The 22834-nt window shown below is 44.9% G+C and overlaps 1 protein-coding gene across 1 annotated transcript; it reads left to right on the plus strand.

The window, feature by feature from the left end:
• Window positions 1–1940: 1940 nt before the first annotated feature.
• wu:fc23c09 lies at window positions 1941–12194 on the plus strand. The gene is made up of 4 exons (XM_067999317.1): window positions 1941–2182; window positions 2867–2944; window positions 4880–5771; window positions 10791–12194. The coding sequence occupies exons 1-4, from the start codon at window positions 2167–2169 to the stop codon at window positions 11875–11877; spliced, it is 2073 nt and encodes a 690-aa protein (XP_067855418.1). The 5' UTR covers window positions 1941–2166; the 3' UTR covers window positions 11878–12194.
• Window positions 12195–22834: the final 10640 nt, after the last annotated feature.

Here is a 22834-nt window from a genome sequence, read left to right on the forward strand (position 1 = left end):
GGGGTGGAGAGGGGACGGGCCGTTTAAACAGACCGGTGTGGGGGGGTGGAGTGGGGAAATTACCCACTCCTTTCCTGCCCTGATCTGCCCGACTGCAATTCTAAGCTGCGGAGAGCAAGGAGCACCCGCCCCAGGTCGGCAGGGTCCTCTTTCAATATGCAGATCAGGCTCCGATGACCTCATCGGGGGCCGATCTGCGATTTTAACCCGAGGCCTGAGTGTGGGAGCAACGGTGGCTTCCCCCCGCCCAGGCTAAATCTGCCGGGAACAGGAGCCAGGCCCAGAAGAGGCCCAGTAGAATAAGGTTTTATTTATTTTTTTCTACGTTCTTGAGGGCCAGGAGGTGCAGAAATGCTCCTCTGAGCCCCACGAGGAATGGTTAGAATGTGGAACTCACTACCTCAAGGAGCGGTTGAGGCAAATAGCATAGATGCATTCAAGGGGAAGCTAGATAAACACGAGGGAGAAAGGAGTAGAAGGATATGCTGATGGGGTGAGATGAAGAGGGGTGGAAGGAGGCTCGTGTGGAGCACAAACGCCGGCATGGACATGTTAGGCAGAATGGCCTGTTTCTGTGCAGTACGTTCTACGTAATTCCATGTAAAATCCTCTGAACCGTTCACCAGACTGCCGGGGAACATTCCCGCAGGATTCTCAGCGACGGCGGGTTCCCGCTTCCGACTCCGCCCCCGCCCGGCAGCCGGGCAGTGATTCCTGCCGGGATCGGGTGGGAATGGGAGCCTGAATGTGGAAATGAGACCCGGGCATGGGGTAATTTTAACCTAAACCGCCTGTCGGGAAACTGATGGGATTGGCTTGTGATGTTGGTTTCTCCCCCCATTTTACTCTCCATTGAAGTCCACGGACAGCAATATTGGGCTGGGGATGTAAAACCAGCGTTCCACCCTATCCCATGGGTTCCATGCCTGGCCAGTTGTATGATTTATATCAATGAGTTAATTGTATTCAGGTGGTGGGTTTCAACTGGGGACTCTCTTGTATCCTTTGATAGGAGAGCTTATATCGGGTGTGGGGTGTGTGTAAGGGGAATCTCAGTGAATAAAGGCTTGAAAACAACTAAAGACCAGGCTCTAGTATTCTATCCTACGCCACACACGGCCATCCAATTGTAACACCAGTTAGGTTAAAATTACCCCCAAAATCTCTTCATGGGCCTCGGCATTAAAATTGACATTAACCCCGAGTTAAAATCGAGGTCATGTTATCTACCCACAAGAAGGCATCAAAGTCCAACCTGACAGCTGTGTGCTAATATCCAGGCATGTTGACCATGTCAGGGGCTCATGGAGACCACAGTGAATGAGAAGCTGCTGCAACTTCTGGCTTGCAGTACACTGCTAAATAGCAGCGCAGTCATCTTGTGACATTTACTGGTCTCAGGCCCCAGAAAGGCTCTTAAAGGTCAGCAGGAAACGAGAGCAGTAAAAACCCTCGACATTTCCAAGGGCATTTGGAAAGAGTATGGCATCCCAACCTTATACGCAGGCTTGTCCTTTGGCACCTCGGTGGCAAGTTCTCCGGGCTCTCAGGGTCAGTTTTGTGAGGTACATCTTCTCCCACAAGTTGTTTTCAGCTACACTTTGTCACTGTGGCAAATATTATTTCAAAGAAAAAAGACCATTCTTTGAAATTCATCCTGACTCAGTTCATTTATTTGAACTCGTCCACATTCTTAAAAATTGGCATGCAGTGGAAATGAGAAGGCAATGAAGTTGTACCAATAAAAAGACTAAGTTAGGAAGTCTGCCTTTCGAAACCGATGATTAGGTAAAGGTAGGCAAGTTTGATATGGAGAGCCTCTCCTTGAAGGAAGTGTCACAATGGCACTGTTTTGTTGTTATTAGGCCCTCCACTTGCAGAATGTAAAGTTCTGAAGAAACGCCATTCTTGTTTACTCCATGACCTCTTGTGACCTTCTTTAGCAGAGCTGCAAAAATGTTTTCCCTTTCAGTATTTGTACGTGAAAATCACGGTGTACGGACACAAGAAAGTCCTCATTTGGATGGCTGGTCACTGAGACAATATATACCAGTGCAGCAGACTATCCAGCTCTGGTGCAGCAGCATCTCACATTGACAACTGATCAAGAATTTCAGATGGAGTCAAGGACGCAGTCAACGTGAAAGTCAAAATAACAAAAAAAAAATGAAGAACTTTAAAGGTAGGGATACTTTGAAATGTAATGGGCTCATTTTCAATCGTTCTTGCGTATGTTTTGTTAACATGAAAAAGAGAAAGGGCGTATTACTGTTTGAAGTATATAGTGCTTGAGCACTGTGCACAGTTCTGGTCTCCATATTACAAAAAGGATATTGAGGCACTGGAGAAGGTGCAAAACAAGATTTACAAGGATGATACCAGAACTGAAATGTTATAACTATCAAGGAAAGACTGAACAGGCTGGGGCTCTTTTCTCTAGAAAACAGAAGGCTGAGGGGTGACCTAATAGAGGTCATTAAAATTATGAAGGGGTTCGATAGGATGGACGTAGAGAAGATGCTTCCACTTGTGGGGGAGTCCAAAACTAGGGGTCATAAATATAAGATGGTCACTAATAAATCCAATAAGGAATTCAGGAGAAACTTCTTCACCCAGAGAGTGTTTAGAATGTGATACTTGCTAACACATGAGGTAAATAACATAGATGCAGTTAAGGGGAAGCTAGATAAGTACATGAGGGAGAAAGGGATAGAAGGGCATGCTAATAGGGTTAGATGAAATAGTGCGGGAGGAGGCTCGTGTGGAGCCTAAACACCAGCATAGACCAGTTGGGCCGAATGGCCTGTTTCTGTGCTGCAGATTCTACGTAATTCTATGTATATTTGTTATATATCCTGATTTGTAGGTCAAATGAAGAATTTCGCATGGACATTGATGTGGGCTATGCTTCTACTCAGATCCTCAGCTACTGAGCCACAAAACAGTGAGTAGAATGAAGTACTGCACATTGGACTGTAACGCAGAATTTTCTTTGTGTGTTAAGCATCATCGTGTCAAGTTCCTTTTGACACACAGTCATCATTCATTCATGATTGATTTTTGCTCCTGATAATTCCGGGTTTTTTTGGGCTGAATTATCCAGTCATTTGAATTAAGCAGTGCAAGTCATGTGGGAAAGTAAGAATTAAATGCTAAAAAAAAAATTGAACTTTCAGATCATTGGAACATAGGAACAGGAGTAGGCCATTCAGCCCCTCGGTTCTGTTCCACCATTCAATCATATCATGGTTGATCTGCACTTCAACTCAATTTACCAACCTTTGCTCCATATCCCTTGATACCCTTGCATAGTATCATAGTATGGTACAGCACAGGAGGAGGCCATTTGGCCCATCATGCCTGTGCCGGCTATCCAATTAGTCCCACTCCCCTGCTCTTTCCCCATAGCCTTGCAAATTTCTCCTTTTCAAGTATTTATCTAATTCCTTTTCGAAAGTTACAATTGAATCTGTTTCCGCCGCCCTTTCAGGCAGCGCATTCCAGATCATAACAACTCGCTGTGTAAAAAAAATGTTTGCTCATCTCACCTCTGGTTCTTTTGCCGATCACCTTAAATCTGTGTCCTCTGGTAACTGACCCTTCTGCCACTGGAAACAGTTTCTCCTTATTTACTCTATCAAAACCCTTCATGATTTTGAACACCTCTATCAAAACCTCCCCTTAACCTTCTCTGTTCTAAGGGGAACAACCCCAGCTTCTCCAGTCTCTCCACATAACTGAAGTCCCTCATCCCTGCTACCAATAGTTACCTAACCAAAGCCTGTCAATCTCAATCTTGAAAGCTTCAATTGACTCCCAGCATCCATAGCCTTTTGGGGAACAGAATTCCAGATTTCCACAACCCTTTGTGTGCAAAAGTGCTTCCTGATTTCCCTCCTGAATGGCCTGGCTCCAAATTCAAGATTGCTCTCTCTCGTTCTGGACTCCCCCACCAGAAGAATTAACATCTCTGTATCTACCCTATCGAATCGCTTTATCATTTTGAACACCTCGATCAGATCACCCCTCAACCATTTGAGGCCCATTTCTCGGCTATTCTCTTCTAGTTTAAAGGGAGTAATTGTTGACTTTGCCATTTGGGCAGTAACCGGGTGCAGGGTATTGCCCGCCCATTGTAGAACCCGCCCGATATTCACCCCCAAGGCGATGAGGTTGACAATTCCCTCGTCACCTCCACCCCCCCAACCACATCTCAGGCAGTAGGTTACACTCTACTTGCTACATTAATGCCACGAAAGAAAGAAAGAACTTGCATTTATAGAGCGCCTTTCACAACCTCAGAACATCCCAAAGCGCTTTAAAGCCAATGAAATACTTTTGAACTGTAGTCGCTGTTGTAATGTAGGAAATGCAGCAGCCAATTTGCGCACAGCAAGCTCCCACAAACAGGAATGTGATAACGACCAGATAATCTGTTCTAATGATGTTGGTTGAGGGATAAATATTGGTCAGGACACCAGGGAGAACACCCCTGCTCTTCTTCGAATACTGCCATGGGATCTTTTACATCTGCCTGAGTCTGAAAGTCAGAATGAGTACCACCTGCAAGCCTTTGTCTTTTTTGCCCGTGTTTAGTTCGGATTTTTGTGACTGAATTCCAAGTATGGACCGGCAAGCTTTATTAATAAGTATGGGCATCACCTTATTTATTTAATAAAACAAAAACAGTAAATGCTGGAAACACTCAGGAGATTAGGCAGCATCTGCGGAGAGAGGAACAGAGCTAACGTTTCAGGTCGCTGGCCTTTCATCGGGCCACGATTTACCGATCTCCCGCTGGAGGAGGCCTGTGGAAATTCCAGGCTTCTCCCTCTTCCATGTTTTTAATTTTAAGCTGTGTTTCCTTCTCTTCGAACAGACACGGAAGACAAACTGATAGAAGTGCAGATAGTGCGGACCATTCTCATGTCGACAGAGGCCCCGGAAAAGGTGACAGGTCCTCAAGAAGCCAAAGGCACCAACCTCCAAGTGGCAGGCGCCCCAACATTTTCTGTTACTACCGGCGTTATCGAGCATGTGGCTGCCTTATTAGGCAATGAGACAATAGCGTCAACTGGCAGCAGCTATTTCCCTGAAGCTCCAGTGATAAGCAGTATCACGCAAAGTCCTAATTTGCCAAGTCTCAACAATACCACCATAGCTACCTTCTTGCTCGATAATACAAGTGTCACCTTGAGCCCATTCCCTATTTTGCCAGTGAATGTTAGCACCACCCGGGCCTCCATTAACTTAGAAATCAATGAGGCTCATAAACTTGCTGAAAACAACAGTCTAATACCGGCCCTACGGCTAACAGAGAACCACACCGTTAGCCTGGCCACCAACTCTTCACAATCCATTAGCAACGCGACGACAGCCATCAAATCATCGCAGAGGAAGAGTTCATCTCTTAAGCCAGTAAGGAAGAAAACTGCCGCCTCGGTCCCCAAGCTATCGAGGAACGATACCGTCACCGAACACCGCCGCCTTGTGGGAGGGAAGAACGCCACAAAGCTTATCGCGAAGCCTCCCAAACAGCGCAAAGTAACCAAACCGACAAAGCAACCCAAGAAACCTGAGAAGCAACGGTCCTCCAAACTGAAACTGAAAACCAAGAAGCCGAAAGCTCGGGTGAAACCAGTGCGGACGAAAAAGCAGCAGAAGGTTAAAAAAAAGAAAAACACCCAAACAGATGAAAGCAGAGTGGAGACGACGTCGTTCCCCTACTTTGAAGATTATTACTGTCCCCCTCAGTGTGCTTGCTATGGAAGGTGTGGTTTATTTTGCATGTTAGCTTGTCAGTGATAAATATCCAAATTTAATTTATGATATTGTAATATATGGCAAAGAGGGGAGATGAGGTGAACTTTTCTTTTTATACAGTGAGTTGTTATGATCTGAAATGCGCTGCCTGAAAGGGTGGTGGAAGCAGATTCAATAGTAACTTTTAAAAGGGAATTGGATAAATAGTTGAAAAGGATAAATTTACAGGGCCATAGGGCAAGAGCAGGGGAGTGGAACTAATTGGATTGCTCTTTCAAACAGCCGGCACAGGCATAATGGGCTGAATGGCCTCCTTCTGTGCTGTACGATTCTACGTGTGAAGAATGTGTCCGTAACATTAGTGGACCCATTCGCCCACTTAAAATAAACATCTGGCAAAGAAATGTCTTCTAAATGTGTTAAACATTTGTCAGCTAAAATCGCCAACACTAATTTCTAGGATTTAAACTACACGAATTTCAGTTCATCAAGGAAGGCATTTTAAAATAGCATCCCATTGCATCTCTCCCATTCATAATATGTAAAATTCATGAAAATAAGCTGAAATAATACTTTTAAAGTTTATTAATTACTAGTTGATTTTCTGTGATACAGATAATATGTTGGCAAATCTGGTCACTCATCCGCCTGTCTCTGTTGCCTTCATATTGCGGTTTCTTTCTCCTTCTCTCCTCTTTTGCTTTTGTCTCCCTCTTTCTCTCCTCTTCCGCTTCTGTCTCCCTCTTTCTCTCTTCCGCTTTGATCTCCCTCTTTCTCTCCTCTTCCGCTTCTGTCTCCCTCTTTCTCTCCTCTTCCGCTTCTGTCTCCCTCTTTCTCTCCTCTTCCGCTTCTGTCTCCCTCTTTCTCTCCTCTTCCGCTTCTGTCTCCCTCTTTCTCTCCTCTTCCGCTTCGATCTCCCTCTTTCTCTCCTCTTCCGCTTCTGTCTCCCTCTTTCTCTCCTCTTCCGCTTCTATCTCCCTCTTTCTCTCCTCTTCCGCTTCTGTCTCCCTCTTTCTCTCCTCTTCCGCTTCTATCTCCCTCTTTCGCTTCTTTCCACAGAACTCCTCTTCTTTTTGCTTTCACCTTTCCATCCCCTTCCCCCAACCTCTCGCTCCCATCACATTCCTACCCCATTGTCCCCCCAGTACTCCTTCCCCTTCCTCCCTCCCTCCCTCCCTCCCATCATTACCATCATCTTTTCTCATTTCAATTACCCACTCAACTCATTTCCCTGCCCTCCCCTCCTTGCTCCATTTCAACTCATTTCACCCTTAACCATCTCATCCATTCCCCCCATTCCTAATCACCCCCCCCCAAGGGTGGGTGGCAAGAGGCCAGTAAACTCCTCACCCTCAGCCCGTTTACCTCTTTCCGCCTTTTCCTCACTTCCAATGCTCCCCCAAGAAGTCTTTGGCCTAGAAATTCGGCCACACAGCCCCCTTTCCCGGATGCTAACTGGCCTAAGCTCCCAATATGGCGGGTAGGAAGCGTGCACATATTTCAGGCCAGAAGTGCGCTGCCTGCCATATTGGATAAGGTCAATACGCTGGCAGCAGGAGCACACGTTGGGAACATAAGAACATAAGAAATAGGAGCAGGAGTAGGCCATCCGGCCCCTCGAGCCTGCTCCGCCATTCAACAAGATCATGGCTGATCTTCTACCTCAACGTCATTTTCCTGCACCATCCCCATAATCCCTTGATGTCTTTAATATCTAGAAATCTATCGATCTCTGTTTTGAATGTACTCAATGACTGAGCCTCCACAGCCCTCTGGGGTAGAGAATTCCAAAGATTCACCACCCTCTGAGTGAAGAAATTTCTCCTCATCTCAGTCCTAAATGGCCCACCCTTTATTCTGAGACTGTGACCCCTGGTTCTAGACTCCCCAGCCAGGGGAAACATCCTCCCTGCATCTACCCTGTCGAGCCCTGTAAGAATTTTGTATGTTTCAATGACGTCACCTCTCATTCTTCTAAACTCTAGAGAATACAGGCCTAGTCTACTCAATCTCTCCTCATGCGACAATCCCGCCATCCCAGGAATCAGTCTGGTGAACCTTCATTGCACTCCCTCTATGGCAAGTACATCCTTTCTTAGGTAACATTTAACAGCCAGAATAATTTATTCAATTGAGGGCCCTGCGCGTCTTGCAGGACCTGTTCTCGATTTGCGATCGTCCCAGCGTTTTACTCGCCGCGTGCTGAACTCGCGCAGCTAACCGGCAGGAAAGACCCTCGAACTCACCTTAATGTGGAGTCGGGAGGAGCAGGCCACCATTCGCCCCACTTCCCTCCCTTGGCGACCGATCGCCCCCCTCTCTGGCCACCGATCGCGCCCCCTCCCCCAGCCACCGATCGTGCCCCCCTCCCCCAGCCACCGATCGTGCCCCCCTCCCCCAGCCAGCGATCGCGCCCCCCTCCCCCAGCCACCGATCGCGCCCCCCTCCCCCAGCCACCGATAGTGCCTCCTACTTCCCTCTCTGGCCACCGATCGCGCCCCGCACCCTCAGCCACCGATCACGGCCCCCCCCCCTGCCTCAGCCCCCTCCCACCTTTCTCCAAGCCATCGTAGAAGACAAAATGAGACTTAGTGAATAGAAAGACAGGAACAGTTGGAGGCCATTCAGCTCCTCGAGCCTGTACCACCATTCAATTAGATCATGACACTGGATTGCATCAAAGCACAGAAATCTTCAACACCCAGGCGCCTTTCTCTTACAAAGCACGCCTGAGATATAACCAATAAATAAGACTGCGCCATCCCAGCAAACACATGTCGTGTGAATCAGACACAAGGGCTTCAGTCTTGCTAGTTCACTGCAAAACATCCCAGCCATGAGTCAGCTTATACTCTCTGACACGGGCAGGCAGTCTCTGTGACCTGGCACAATTCTGTTTTTGCAGAGAACTGCTGGAACCACTGTCAGTTTCCCTCACACGCTCAGACTGACACAACACACATGTTTGAGACACAGACAGGCCCCCCTGCTACTCTCCAAATTCACAAAAGCCTCTCTGTCCGTTGGAGGGAAATTGTTCAACAATAGTTGTTCTGTTTCTCAAGGGAAACCAGTGTTATTTGATTAATATCAGGACGACTGACTGTAAGCAAAAGTGGTGGCAGTTTATCACACTCATCTTAACCATTTCACTGCTGATGTGCTAAATTTTTTTTTAAAAACATGCCGTTAACTCTTGTTCTCATGTTGCTTGTGATGTTGTGGAGCTGAAGGGGACGGCTGCGTCAATGCAAATCTTTTGTGGGTTTGGGGAGAAATAAATTGTAGTAATGACATAATCTGCAGTGATGTACTTTGAAGGGTTTTACATTGTGCTGTGTTAAAGAACTTGCATTTATATAGCGCCTTTCATAACCTCAGGACGTCCCAAAGCGCTTTACAGCCAATGAAGTACTTTTGAAGTGTAGTCACTGTTGTAATGTAGGGAAATGCGGCAGCCAATTTGCGCACAGCAAGGTCCCACAATCAGCAATGAAATAAATGATTGGATCAGACGGCAGCTGTAGGGAGGAAGAAGAGGCCCCTCCAAGGTAAGTGACAAGCTTTCCGATCTGGAGCCAGCAGGATAGGAGTGCTCCTCTTGGCCTCACAAGGAAAGACACAGCCTTCCCAGCCCTAGCCCCCGCCACCTCCCCACATCCCTGCCAAGACACCCTCCCAAAACCCACTCCCCCACGACTCACCTGCTTGCTGCTGAGCTTCCCTTTGGTGGCGTTAAAAGTGGAAAATCAGGAAACGCTTTTTCGCACAAAGAACAGTAGAAATCTGGAACTCTCTCCCCTAAAAGGCTGTGGGTGCTGGGGACCAAATGGAGCTTTCAAGACTGAGGTCGATAGATTTCTGTTGGGTAAGGGTATCGAGGGATTCGGAGCTAAGGCGAGTAGATGGAGTTGAGATACAAATCAACCATGATCTAGCTGAATTGAGGATCGGGCTCAACGGGCTGAATGGCCTACTCCTGTTCCTATGTCCCTAGAATACCTCAGTTACTGATTTTATATGTGACCATGTAAAGTTAGCATTCTCTGATGCACCCCAGATGTTTGAAGCTGCACTGTTTTAATACCGTCCAATCCTACCATTTGACCATTAACTGTAGCAAGTGTTTGTATCAGGCATAGGTTCTGTGTCATTGATCAAAAACATTTTACTTTTTACCTCAGCCAATCTGTCATTGTTACCCTCAACCTTGCCTTCCTCACCTTCAGTCTCGATCAATCTAATGTTCGGTCTCAAATTCTCCACCCCCCCCCCATAGACTTCAGCTCATCAATAACTCTGCTGCCGGTATTCTCGGCTGCACCAAGTCCTGCCCTCCCATCTCCCCTGTCCTTACTGATCTACACTGATTCTTATCAGGAAAGGCTGAACAGGCCGGGGCTCTTTTCTCTAGAAAAAAGACTGAGGAGTGACATGATAGAGGTCTTTAAGATAATGAAAGGGTTTTGATAGGGTAGATGTAGAGAAAATATTTCCACTTATGGGGGAGTTCAAAACTAGAGGCCGTAAATATAAGATAGTCGCTAATAAATCTAATAGGGAATTCAGGAGCAATTTCTTTACCCAGAGAGTGGTTGGAATGTGGAACTCGCTACCACAAGGAGTATTTGAGGCAAATAACATAGATGCATTTAAGGGGAAGCTAGATAAGCACACGAGGGAGAAAGGAATAGAAGGATATGCTGATAGGATTAGATGAAGTAGGGAGGAGGCTCATGTGGCGCATAAATGCCGGCATAGACCAATTGGGCCGAATGGCCTGTTTCTGTGCTGTAGTTTCAATGTAACTGAACTCTGAACTCTCCACTCCAACCTCTTGTACATTTCTATCCCCCCCTCCCCTTCGCCCCACCATTGGTGGTCTATCACAGCCCCATATTCCAAAACTGTAATTAGAAATAATTTAAAGAGCTACTGTAATCTGGCATGATTAAAGAGCAGTAGTAGAGGTTATTAGTACTTTTAAATCTATTTTATTTTCATCATTACTAAATGTTTACTTTCAGGATTGTCCAGTGCTCAGATAAAGGACTTGATAAGATCCCATATGGAATTCCCTTCAACACCAGGAATCTCTTTCTAATGAACAACAAGATTGACGTAATCCCGTTGGATTTATTGAACGAGTACATGTTGCTGGAATTTTTAGTCCTTAACAACAACAAGCTGACGGATATTGGGGTAGAGGGTACGTTGGAAGGCATGCAGAAGCTGACCCGTTTATACATGGACCAGAACAACCTCTCCAGTATTCCTACAGATCTACCATCAACCCTCGAGGAATTGATGCTGAATTCAAACAACATCAGTATGATGTCCTCTCAAGTCTGGGCAAAGTGCAAGAACCTCAAAACCATTAGCCTTAATAATAATAGGATAACAGATGAGTCCATCCCTCCAGGGGCCTTCAATCCAGTGCAGAATTTGCACGTCATTAAAATGAACCATAATCTGCTGACTGCTGTCCCTGCCGATTTCAGTACAAGTCTACGGGAGTTGTTTTTAGAAGGAAATCAGATTCGGAAACTACCAGACAATGTGTTTACAGATTCCTCTGCACTAATATATCTCAATCTTCACAACAACCAACTCAACAATAAAGGCATCGGGAAAAAGGCCTTCCTACACATGAGCAAACTTGAATATTTGGATCTCGGCAAAAATGCCCTCACCGTCATCCCCAAGCTACTTCCACGCTCCTTGAAGAAGCTGATTCTACAAGCCAACAGCATCACTTCAGTAAGGAAAGATGCCTTTCAGAACATGTTAAAGCTGGAGGAGATTTACCTGGCGCACAACCAAATTTCACTGGTGGCCATTGGTGCTTTCAAGGGTTTGGCAGGGCTGCGGCATTTGGACCTTAGTCACAACCGGCTGGCTCAGGTCCCCCGTCAGCTGCCTTTAACATTGCAATACCTTTACCTTCACAGCAATCAGATCGATTACATTCCCAGAGACGCTCTCTGTGGTCATCAGTGGGCAGAGAGTCATCTAATACTTGTGCGTCTTGAGAAGAACATTCTTGACCACAGGCAAGCCGATGTCCACGCATTGCAATGTCTTCGGGGCTACCAGGTGATTCACTTTGAGTAAACTGCGAACCAGAAATCAGTCGGTTTTCAGTTCAGAGGACAGATTTCTCAATGCCTAACCTAACCTAAAGCTCAAATTCTGGATCGGAATTTATGGAGTAGGGTTTCCATTACACTCAAGGCAAAACAGACTAAAAACCTGATCCAATTTGAGCAACCCCCCCATTATAGCGTAATTGCAGTAAAGAGTATTGATGAAAAATACTGTGACTCTGCTCTAATTGGCCAAGGAACTTTGTACTGTAATAGATTTGGAACATGTAAGAGGCACTTCCTGTATCTTTGATGTGTTTCCCTTTGTATTTTATAGGTGTAGGTTGAAGTATATGAATAAAAAGACTGTTTTCCATGTTTGAAGACATCTGATTCAATCCCTTTGATCTTTTACCCAAGCATCTGAATAAACACACACAATCTGCATAAGGTTACAACACTAATTTGGAGCCTTCAGCTGAAAAGCAACATCTGCACATCAGAATAAGCAGATGTTCATTAGTGCATGATTTAATTAACGGATCACATTCATGCGCCTTGTTCAGTAAGTGATAATTAGATTCCTTAGCAAATGTTAACTGGTCCTATCTATCAATCTCAGTTTTGAAATTTTCAATTGACCCCCAGCCTCAACAGCTTTTTGGGGGAGAGAGTTCCAGATTTCCACTACCCTTTGTGAGAAGAAGTGCTTCCTGACATCACCCCTGAACGGCCTAGCTCTAATTTTAAGGTTATGCCCCCCTGTTCTGGACTTTCCCACCAGAGGAAATAGTTTCTCTCTATCTTCTCTCTTTCTACACACAAAGGGTTGTAGAAGTTTGGAACTCTCTTCCGCAAACGGCAATTGATACTAGCTCAATTGCTAAATTTAAATCTGAGATAGATAGCTTTTTGGCAACCAAAGGTATAAAGGGATATGGGCCAAAGGCGGGTATATGGAGTTAGATCACAGATCAGCCATGATCTTATCAAATGGCGGAGCAGGCACAAGGGGCTGAATGGCCTACTCCTGTTCCTATGTTCCTACCCTATCAAATCCTTTAATCATCATAAACACCTCAATTAGATCACCCCTTAATCTTCTATACTCGAGAGAATTCAAGCCAAATCTATGCAACCTGTCCTCATAATTTAACCCTTTTAGCTCCGGTATCATCCTGGTGAATCTGCGCTGCACCCCCTCCAAGGCCAATATATCCTTCCTGAGGTGCAGTGCCCAAAACTGAACACAGTGCTCCAGGTGCAGTTTAACCAGAACTTTATACAACTGTAGCATAACTTCCACCCCTTTGTATTCCCACCCTCTGGAGATGAAGGCTAACGTTCCATTAGCCTTTTAAATTATTTTTTGTATCTGTTCACTAATTTTTAGTGATTTCTGTACTTGGACCTCTAAATCTCTCTGCTCCTTCACAGTTCCTAACTTCTCACGATTCAGAAAATACTATGAACCATCTTTCTTGGGTCCAAAGTGGATGACCTCGCACTTTCCCACACTGAACTCCATCTGCCACAGTTTTGCCCACTCACTTAATCTTTCAATGTTCCATTGCAACTTTCTGCTCCCATCTACACTACTTACTGTGCCACCTAACATAGTGTCGTCAGCAAACCTGGATATATGGCTCTCTACTCCTTCATCAGCTTTTCGCCACATAAATATAGCAAAAAGCTGAGGCCCCAGTACAGATCTCTGGGGGACACCACTAGTCACATCTTGTCATTTGGAGTACACTCCTCCTCTTCCTGAAGATAATTAATAATAACAATAGTTAAATAGCATTAACTGTTAATGTTAATGGATTAACCCTTCATCCAACCTGCCTCACGGCCATCATGAGGTCTACTACAGGGACAGATGTAAGGGTGAGCCAGCTTGTCTTGTCACTGGAGGATGCCAGTTGGGTTTATTGTGGGGCGTGTGCTGTACGTAAATCAACACCAAAGATGGATATCTGGGATTCATTTTGCAAAGGAAGGAACAGTGACCTGTGAAATCGCAGCAAAGCCCATAGAATTATATTTTCATATTTGAATTATCTAAATAAGTAGAGCTGTAAAAAAAAATCAAGAACAATATTAAGGATTTATTGAAGAATTGAGGTAATTTATTCAAATGAGCAAGCAGAGGGAAGACCAAACTCAGTTTTGGCAAATGTAAAGTATTGCAAATTTAGGAACATTGGAATTGCTAGATGAAAAAAGGCCAAGATCCATCTAGTTTGCCAGCTAGTTGCATGATATAATAATAATGGAGTTGTTAAAGAATCATAGCAATCAATCTCTATCAATTAGTCTACAACAGACCCAGACATGAGGCGAGGAAAATTCCCAGTGGTGGAGAGCTTTGGGAACCATAGGTCCAAATTCACCTGTTTCTCCCAAGCCTGTTACACTTACCACCTCATATCTCAAATTAATCATATTCTGTGTCCCAAAATATTATTTCCTGAAAGAAATCTATCTAATTTGCATTTGAAAGAATCAATACTAACTGTTTCCACTGACTCCCTAGCCTGTTTCATCGATGAAATAACGTGTGATATGAGTATAGAATTAATGGAATAGAATTAGCACAGGTTGGCTCTGAGAGGGAACTGGGAGCAATCCTGGACTCATCACTGTCAACATCTCGAGAGTGTGGTGAGGCAGTTAAAAGAGCTAACAAACTGCTGAGGCATAAAGAAAGAAAAAGACTTGTATTTATATATAGTGCCTTTCACGACCTCAGGACAACCCAAAACACTTTACAGCCAAAGAAGTACTTTTGAAGTGTAGTCACTGTTGCAATATAGGAAATGCAGCAGCCAATTTGTGCACAACAAGATCCCAAAAAAAGCAATGGAATAAAGACCAGATAATCTATTTTAATGATGTTGGTTGAGGGATAAATACTGGACATTGGGGAGAACTCCGCTGCTTTTCTTCGATCAGTGCCATGGGCTCTTTAAAATCCACCTGAGAGGGCAGGCGGAGCTTCAGTTTAAAGTCTCAATCAAAAGACGGCACTTCCAACAGTGCAGCCCTCCCTCTGTATGACCCACTGATCCACAGAAGTGAAAAAGCAGCTCACAGAGGTTATGAAGAGGCTGTAAACAGCACTAATTAGGCCACACTTGGAGTCGTGTGATGTTCCGGTCACCATGCTGTAAAAGGGATGGTCAAACATTGGAGAGGAGCAACAAGAATGATTCCAAGTAAAAGTGAAATGACCAATGAGAAAGTTTTTAAAAGTTCAATCTCTTAAAGTGTGGAAGGTTAAGGAAGGACGTCACTGAAGTAGGCAAAATATTAAATGATTTAGACAAGGAAAATCCTCAATATTTAAAATTAGGGAGGATAGTGGCAGCAGAGAAGTGTATGTTAGTTATAATATAAACGCAGATCAGATAGCAGAGGGACATCTTCACACAAAGGGTGAGAAATATCTGGGATAATGTGTTGAGCCAGATGGTAGAGAGACTATGGAGCTATTTAAGTCATGCTTTAAATCATAGCTTAAAAAGATGACATCAGTACGTGGTACTCTTTTATATTGATTAGGAATAAGTGCTTGGATGTAATCTACCACCCCAGCTCATCTGCTGCTGAAACCATCATCCATGCCTTTGATATTTCTAGACTTGACTATTCCAATGCGCTCCTGGCCGGAATCCCATCTTCCATCCTCCATAAACTTGAGCACATCTAAAACTCTGCTGCGCGTATTCCAACTCGCATCAAGTCCCGTTCTCCCATCACCTCTGTGTTCCCTGACCTACACTAGCTCCCGGTCCAGGAACACTTCGATCTTAAAATTCTTATCCTTGTGTTCTAATCCCTCCATGGCCTTGCCTCTCTCTATCTCTGTATCCTCCTCCAGCCCTACAAACCTCCGAGATCTCTGCGCTCCTCCAATTCTTGCCTCTTGCGCATCCCCAACTTTCATAGCTCCACCATTGGCGGCCGTGCCTTCAGCCGCCTGGGCCCGAAGCTCTGGAATTCCCTCCCCAAAGCTCTCCGCCCCCTACCTCTCATCCTTTATGATGCTCCTTAAAACCTACCTCTTTGATCAAGCTTTTGGTCACCTGTCCTAATATCTACTTATGTGACTCGGTGCCAAATCGTTGTTGTACTCAGGCTTTGAATTTGAAGAGGCCAAAATCTAAAGCTGTTTGGAAGCAGGTAGGAGTACTGGAGATAAATGTCACCCATTCGGACCTCTAGTGGAGATACTGTTCTTTCAAAACACTCAATTTACCGACAGCTTCCTGTCAGCTGGCCTGTGATACCTACCATTTAGGAATTGAAGACACTCATTCAGAGCTCTCAAGTGTGCAAACCACAGTCAAGCAGCTGAACAAGCAGGCGATGAATCCCTTGACCTTTCTAAGGAATATGTCAGCTGTGGCTCACAAAGCCACACAAGATGACAGTTCCAGGGACACTTCATTGGCAAGGAGGGTGGTGATTTTGGTTCGGGAGTTTATTCCCCCCCCAATGTAACCACTCATTTCCATGATACTGTTCTGCAATGCAATGGAAAATGGATTTACCTCATTTGCTTCATCAGGAAGAAAGGAACTTGCATTTATATAGCATCTTTCATGACCTCAGGACATCCCAAAGTGCTTTACAGCAAATTTTTTTTTATTCGTTCATGGGATGTGGGCATCGCTGGCGAGGTCAGCATTTATTGTCAATCCCTAATTGCCCTTGAGAAGGTGGTGGTGAGCCGCCTTCTTGAACCGCTGCAGTCTGTGTGGTGAAGGTTCTCCCACAGTGCTGTTAGGAAGGGAGTTCCAGGATTTTGACCCAGCGACGATGAAGGAACGGCGATATATTTCCAAGTCAGGATGGTGTGTGACTTGGAGGGCAACGTGCAGGAGGTGTTGTTCCCATGTGCCTGCTGCCCTTGTCCTTCTAGGTGGTAGAGGTCGCAGGTTTGGGAGGTGCTGTCGCAGAAGCCTTGGTGAGTTGCTGCAGTGCATCCTGTGCATGGTACACACTGCAGCCACACTGCACAGGTGGTGAAGGGAGTGAATGTTTAGTGTGGTGGATGGGGTGCCAATCAAACGGGCTGCTTTGTCCTGGATGGTGTCGAGCTTCTTGAGTGTTGTTGGAGCTGCACTCATCCAGGCAAGTGGAGAGTATTCCATCACACTCCTGACTTGTGCCTTGTAGATGGTGGAAAGGCTTTGGGGAGTCAGGAGGTGAGTCACTCGCCGCAGAATACCCAGCCTCTGACCTGCAATACTTTTGAAGTGCAGTCACTGTTTTAATGTAGGAAATGTGGCAGCCAATTTGTGCACAGCAAGATTGCACAAACACAAATGAGAAAATGACCAGATAATCTGTTTTAGTAATGTCGGTTGAGGGATAAACATTGGCCAGGACACCGGGGAGAACTCCCTTGCTCTTCTTCGAAATAGTGGCCGTGGGATCTTTCACATCCACCACTCATCCGAAAGATGGATACAATAACATGGGAGAACCTCATCCATATTACTACAGGATGCCTTAATATATATCAACATGGCATGCATACTCACTTTATGTTGCAATTCTGGGATATATTCAGAATCTGATTTGCTTAATTCTTTCAAACATCAATAAAGCCTGCACTGCGAACAACTTACATCAGATGATGAAAGTCCATTATAAAATTCACAATATGTATGGTTACTTGAGAATTGGTGCTTTTTATTCACTGGCATTAAGTATTGACAACCATGTTAAACCAATATTAGGATATGTAGACAGGCATCTATACCGCCTGAAGTACTTACAATGCCCGGGACTACCATATTGCACATGTCAACATGTAGGCGCTAAGATTACTGGCAATCAGGTAAATAGTGATGGACTATTTCAACTGGTCAGTAACACAGTAACGGTGGAAAATAGATGTCCATTGTGGGAGCAACGCATCTACAGCGTACACCATTATTATGCGGCAGAAACCCCAGGGCATTATGGCACGAGTGACTTTTGCCATTACTTATTCCACGCTGTAATTTCCTGGGACTTTTGCGCCGTTCCACCGGGAACTTAGTCTGAGCAGTTAAAAAATAACCCCGCCCCCGCACTGGGTTAAACAGTGGTGCTGGTGGGTTATATGTTCATGTTAGTGGGCTCAGAATTCAGTTCCTCATTCATGATTTGAGGTGTCTCCCTAATATTACAGGGCATACATGTGTTGGTCCCTTCAAGATTGAGAGAGAGACAAGGAATGAACACAGCCAGACAGTGCAGTAACATGCTCAAAAACCAGGTCAGATTATCAACAACAACTTTTTTTTAATTTATTCGTTCATGGGATGTGGGCGTCGCTGGCGAGGCCGGCATTTATTGCCCATCCCTAATTGCCCTTGAGAAGGTGTTGGTGAACTTGCATTCATATAGCGCCTTTAATGTAGTAAAACGTCCCAAGGTGCTTCATAGGAGTGATTATCAAACAAAATTTGACACCGAGCCACATAAGGAGATATTAGGAACAGGTGACCAAAAGCTTGGTCGAAGAGGTAGGTTTTAAGGAGCATCTTAAAGGAGGAGAGAGAGAGGTATCGATCGATTAATTCTGGGTCAAAAGCCAATGGCTTGAGCCCTCTCCCCTCTGAAAAGTACTGATTTAGTCGGGTAGAGTTCATTTTTCTGAACTCCATACCAAGGGCCAGTCCTGAGTGACTCCGTTCTGTTGTTCGGTTTGATGCCTTTAAGGGACTTTTACTTGGCAGCATCACTTCACAAAATCCAGGGTCAGCCACGTATCCTCGGCATTTGACTCTGAGAATAATTACATCAAACTGTGCATCGGCTGCAAGGCATTTAACCCACTGACCGAGAAACCACAGGCAATAATAGTTCTTGAAAAAAAAAACTGAAGGGAAATTAATCAAAAACGGGTCGTGGAAAAGGAAGGCTGATTGTCACTTTAAAAGCCTTGCATTTCTATAGCACCTTTCACAATTTCAGGACGTCCCAAAGCCCTTTACAGCCAATGAAGTATTTTTTTGATGCCTGGTCACTGTTGTAATGTAGGAAACGCAGCAGCCAATTTGTGCACAGCAAGATCCCACAAACAGCAATGTGATAATGCCCAAATCATCTGTTTTTGCTTTAGTGATGTTGGTAGAGGGACACCAGGGAGAACGCCCCTGCTCTTCTTCGAAATAGTGCCGGACAGGGCCTCGGTTTAATGTCTTATCTGAAAGACGGCACCTCGGACAGGGCGGCACTCCCTCAGTACTACACTGGGAGAGTCGGCCTAGATTTTGTCTCTGGAGTGGGGACTATGAACCCCGACGACCTCCTGACTCAGAGCCGCGGTGATCTGCAACACTCCTGTAGGCTGCAGCAGGCATTTGCTTTGCCATCAAACAAAAAATGCCTGGTGCAGTCTGCAGGGAATCCCGGTGTGCAAACCAGTGAAGGCGGCCTGATGGACGACCGACATCGAAAGGATTCAACAGCCTTTTGGAAAGAAGCAAAAAAAAGCGACCAAGCTAATTTCAAAAATCACACGGGAATAAAGTGAGCCCGGGAGGAACAACAAAATGCAAGCAAGCCACCGAGTGTTCCTTAACCTCCAATAGGACCACTGCTCCTCCTCCGAATTCTTTACACCTGCAAATACTATTTTGAAATGCCTTTGACGTGATGTGAGTTTAGCTGCTGCTGCTGCTGCTGCCATCAGGCATTTTCACTGAAGGTTTTAGCTGCTCTTTGCAGACGGAGGGCATGTTTCTCATTCGTACAGGTGGTTATTTCAAGTTGTATGTGCTAGTTACAGACAACGCCAGCGATGAATCATGTCCCAGATACGAACCAGCCATAGGCTAGTCCAGTACTGTTCCCATTCACGGAATATGCAGCCTGTCTGATGCAATTAACTCTAGACTCAAGAGGGAGGGGAATTGGGGGCAGGGGGAATGGGACCCAGCTGTTGGACATTTAGCTTGCTACGAGCAGAATTTTAAAGTCAACCGGGGGGAGGCCTGGGAGAAAACAGCAAACAGAATCTCCCCCAAAGCTCCTTTAGAGGAAAGAAAAAAGTATTTTTTTAAATGCAAATTATCGAGCGCAAAAGCCTTAAAGTGCGTCAATCCTTGCAGAAAGTCTTTGGAAAGCAAACAATAAAATATCACGACTGCTGCAGAGTAGGGACTATATATTAAATGACTGGAGGTACTGAGCCAAATGCAGTATAATGAAAAATTCAAGCCGAGGCAAATTCTAATGGCCGTTTGCCCAAACACTTTCTACACAGATGGTTCACATCTTTCTCTTAAAAGTACAGGAAACTGATCAACCAACTGTAAGTAATTCTGTCATCATATTCAAGTCCTCCCCTGCCTGCACATTAGTTTCAAATCCCCATTGAACGGCATTGGGGTAAATTGGACCATTGAACGGTGCAGTGAGTGAACAAAACAGGTCAGAGTTGATCCGTTTCTACTCCTGACTGGCCTATCGAAGATTTCCTAAAAGACCTTCTGATTAACCCATTCCTGTCTGAGCACAGCCGCTCACATCCTGAGTGGAGGCGGTGCAAATTCAGCGCTTAAGGAGAAAGCATCAAAAAAAACCTTACAAGTCATTTGCACGCATAAGCGAAAAGGTCTGATTTTGATTAATTATTGAAAAGCACTTTTTTTTTATTGCATTCACCTTTTTATTTTGTTTGGCGTCGTTTAGTAACATTGTGTCTGCCTCCCAAACAATAAAACATGGCCCGCTACTTTATAATTAGTTTTTGCTTCCCCTCTCTCTCTCTCTCTCTGTTTTATTTAATATATGAAATGAATACTAAACAACTGCTGCCTTTGCTTAAGGGAGAAGTGCCTGTGGCTGCCTGTTTAATGAAGGGATTGAGCCATGGGAGCCAGGCGGACCCATGCTCAGGCCGGCACAGTTTTAATAGAGAAACGAACAGCAGCTGAGAGCTGATACTAAATGCTGCCCGTTCTACACACTGGTGTCTGGCAATACTTGCACCCTAATGAGTCTCAGGTTAATATACTCAGCTCACACACGGTTTATCCGTCCCCTAGGTTACAACGTAAGAGCAAAATTTTGTGTTGGTTTCTGATTTTAAAAAAACCTTTTCTAATCAATGTAACATTCCACCTCTCATATCAAATTAATTCCAAGCACGTTAATGATCCCACAGACTGAAATATCATTTTATTCCATTATTTATCCCTCAACCAACATCACTAAATCAGATTATCTGGTCATTACTTCATTGCTGTTTGTGGGATCTTGCTGTGCGCAAATTGGCTGCCACGTTTCCTACATTACAACAGTGACTACACTTCAAAAGTATTTCATTGGCTGTAAAGCGCTTTGGGACGTCCTGAGGTTGTGAAAGGCGCTATAGAAATGCAAGTCTTTCTTTCTCTACTATTTCTATTTGTCACTTGTATAAAAGGTATAATCCATTGCTTTATTAAAAACACATGGCAGAGATTTGATGGAGGTACTCGGGTAACAATGGTTACTGTTGCACGATATCTTCGAATACTGATGGACCAAGTAGATGTGCTCAATGTAAACACATGGAAACTCTTTCTGAAAATGTAGAGTGTCGGAGAGTATTGCGACTCTTCTCTGCCTCATCATTGAAGCTTTAAGAGCCAATATGGTGCATGTTAAATGTGTTCCTTCAAACAGATGGCATCTATGAGAGATGATATGCTACCTTGGTTAGAAATCTCTTCATAATAAGACCATAGTTCACACTATTAGTTAATTAAAACCAGCTTTGATATGAAGCCAAAAAACAGTGGTTTAAACCCTCGGGCTATCTGCATAATATGATTAGAGTGGAGCAATTTCCTCTGTGCAGAAATACTTTGAGGTCCATCCAACATTCACTGCCAGAAGTATTATATTTCAGGATGAGATCCGAAACCAATCCACAGCTTCCAGACAGCAGATCATCTTTCATTATCTAACAGAAGGCGCAGAATCTGTTTGGTGCTGAAAGTATTAACTTTTTTCTTTTGTTGTGATTGCCTTTGGTGATTCGACGCAAGATCCTGGGGTGGGGGTGGGGGGCAGGTGTCATTTTCAATGAGGAGGAAAGGGGAGGAGAACGAGAGGTGGGGGCCGATCGTCAGGAGGGCTGTGGAGGCGGGAGGAGGTCCGATTCCTGCCCTGCTCGTAGGAGACCAATCTCGGGGAGGGGAGGGGCCTATAACAGGCCCCTCATTTAAGAACATAAGAACATAAGAAATAGGAGCAGGAGTAGGCCAATCGGCCCCTCGAGCCTGCTCCGCCATTCAATAAGATCATGGCTGATCTGATCCTAACCTCAAATCTAAATTCATGTCCAATTTCCTGCCCGCTCCCCGTAACCCCTAATTCCCTTTACTACTAGGAAACTGTCTATTTCTGTTTTAAATTTATTCAATGATGTAGCTTCCACAGCTTCCTGGGGCAGCAAATTCCACAGACCTACCACCCTCTGAGTGAAGAAGTTTCCCCTCATCTCAGTTTTGAAGGAGCAGCCCCTTATTCTAAGATTATGCCCCCTAGTTCTAGTTTCACCCATCCTTGGGAACATCCTCACCGCATCCACCCGATCAAGTCCCTTCACAATCTTATATGTTTCAATAAGATCACCTCTCATTCTTCTGAACTCCAATGAGTAGAGTCCCAATACTCAACCTCTCCTCATATGTCCGCCCCCTCATCCCCAGGATTAACCGAGTGAACCTTCTTTGTACTGCCTCGAGAGCAAGTATGTCTTTTCTTAAGTATGGAGACCAAAACTGTATGCAGTATTCCAGGTGCGGTCTCACCAATACCTTATATAACTGCAGCAATACCTCCCTGTTTTTATATTCTATCCCCCTAGAAATAAACGCCAACATTCCGTTGGCCTTCTTGATCACCTGCTGCACCTGCATACTAACCTTTTGATTTTCTTGCACTAGGACCCCCAGATCCCTTTGTACTGCAGTACTTTCCAGTTTCTC

Source organism: Heptranchias perlo, chromosome 18, assembly GCF_035084215.1.
Source record: "Heptranchias perlo isolate sHepPer1 chromosome 18, sHepPer1.hap1, whole genome shotgun sequence".
NCBI lineage: Eukaryota > Metazoa > Chordata > Chondrichthyes > Hexanchiformes > Hexanchidae > Heptranchias > Heptranchias perlo.